This window comes from Dermacentor silvarum, chromosome 1, assembly GCF_013339745.2.
Source record: "Dermacentor silvarum isolate Dsil-2018 chromosome 1, BIME_Dsil_1.4, whole genome shotgun sequence".
In the NCBI taxonomy this organism is placed as follows: Eukaryota; Metazoa; Arthropoda; class Arachnida; order Ixodida; family Ixodidae; genus Dermacentor; species Dermacentor silvarum.
The window spans coordinates 285,545,876-285,547,450 of NC_051154.1; the positions used below are offsets into that span (position 1 = coordinate 285,545,876).

Genomic DNA, 1,575 nt, shown 5'->3' on the forward strand with positions numbered 1-1,575 from the left:
GATTCTAGCGTGAGGGCTTTCGAAGCCAAGGTGAAACATCAACCAAGAGCCGCCGACCCTGAGTTTAGGGCAAACGAAGTGGAACGCCTGCGACAGCGTCGTCTTGCCACAAGCTTCGCTTACCCCCATTTTCTCTACAGGGGAAGGGCTCCGAATTTTTTTACTTGCGCTGTTCGCACTTGCAGCGTTTGCCAGCCATGACCACACGGCCAGCTGAGCGCCGACAAGCAGCTTCTTGACGCCGTTTACTCGAATTTACCAGCCTTACACTAAGCGCTTTATTTAACGGAAGATCCCTATACCAACAACCAACAAGATAAAAACGTGCCATCTTGGAAACAATATCAGCAAGTAATAATTGAACAGTCAAGTGCCTTGATTTAGAAATTGAGAAATTTATTTTGAGTCGCTTTCCATACGCGCAAGCCAAGATTTCTTAACTGAACGCAGGGCGCCTTCTAATTTTCCGATCTTTAACGAGCCTCCAAGGTAAATCCCAACTGCGGATTTCTCTACATCTGACCAGCTGGCTTCCGCGATGACTTGGGTTCTCACTTGCGCTTCTGGCTTTTCGTAGCTCTCGCCGCAGGCTTGGCACGCCGGGATCTCGACGAGGTGCTGCTCGCCGCCTTCTTGGACTTGACCCGCCGACCTCTACGTGTCGACGACGAATGGCTGCTATGGGCGTGGCGCCGCCGTTTGCCGCCAGTCTTTTTAGTCGCGCTCGCTGCAGAAGAGGTGCTCTTGGAGCGATGGCGACGGCTCTTGCGTCCCCACTTTCGTCCGTGGCTGGTCTCCGAGGCGGTGGTGGATTCTCCTCGGCGGCTGGCTTTGCGCTTGTGGCCACCGCGGCCGCTGCGGGACGAGCGCCTGGATCTGCCGCGGCTCTTTCCCCTCTTGGCAAGGTGGCTGCTGCTGCCGCGGGAGTGACTGCGCGAGCGGTGTCGACGCGTGGTGGCTTTGGCAGTGACAGAGGTGGCGTCGCTCGGGGAGGAGCTCGGTGATCGCGCCTTGCGGCTAACCCTTGGCGCCTTCTGTGAAGGTCCCTTGCTGGTGGACGGGACGTTCACATCAGCGTCGGGTTGCGGTTTATCTGAAGCCTTTCTCGCCTTGGCAGAAGCCCTGGTGGCAATGGCTTGCTGCGCTGCCGTCTTCGCTGGCCGGGACCTCGTTGGTGGAGACGGGTCCTTGGCCGGCCTTCCACGCGTCCGCTTCACGACTGGGGCCTCTTCAGATGTACTGCCCCCATCGTCAGCAGCAGCGGGCTTCCGCTTAGCCCGGGTCGCCTTGGCCGGAGCCGTTTCTTTCTTGGCTGGGTCCTTCTTCTCTGTCATGGCGGCAACAGCACGGCACTCTCCCTCGGCCTCGGTCCTCCGTCGGCCCTCGTTCCCGCGGTCTCCCTGCCGTTGACCTCAGCCTTCGGGCTGACTGTGAATGGACCGCAGGCCTGGCTTCAGGAGGAGCCAAGCCCAGTGGGAGGATGGCCGGCTGCCGTGATCACATCGAAGGTGGCTCCGGCCAGTCGAGCCTGGTTCGCGAGCCCCGTGGAACGGCGCGTGAAGTGCTGGGCTTCTT

The 1,575-nt window shown here is 59.5% G+C and overlaps 1 protein-coding gene across 1 annotated transcript; it reads right to left on the bottom strand.

Moving 5' to 3' along the window:
- Positions 1-551: 551 nt before the first annotated feature.
- LOC119441299 (serine/arginine repetitive matrix protein 2-like) lies at positions 552-1,334 on the bottom strand. Its single transcript, XM_037705925.1, has one exon. The coding sequence runs from the start codon at positions 1,332-1,334 to the stop codon at positions 552-554; it is 783 nt and encodes a 260-aa protein (XP_037561853.1).
- Between the last annotated feature and the right edge of the window lie 241 nt (positions 1,335-1,575).

What these genes read in the sequence shown, in the direction of transcription:
- LOC119441299 (XM_037705925.1), bottom strand. Translation starts at nt 1,334, where the DNA reads ATGACAGAGAAGAAGGACCCAGCCAAGAAAGAAACGGCTCCGGCCAAG.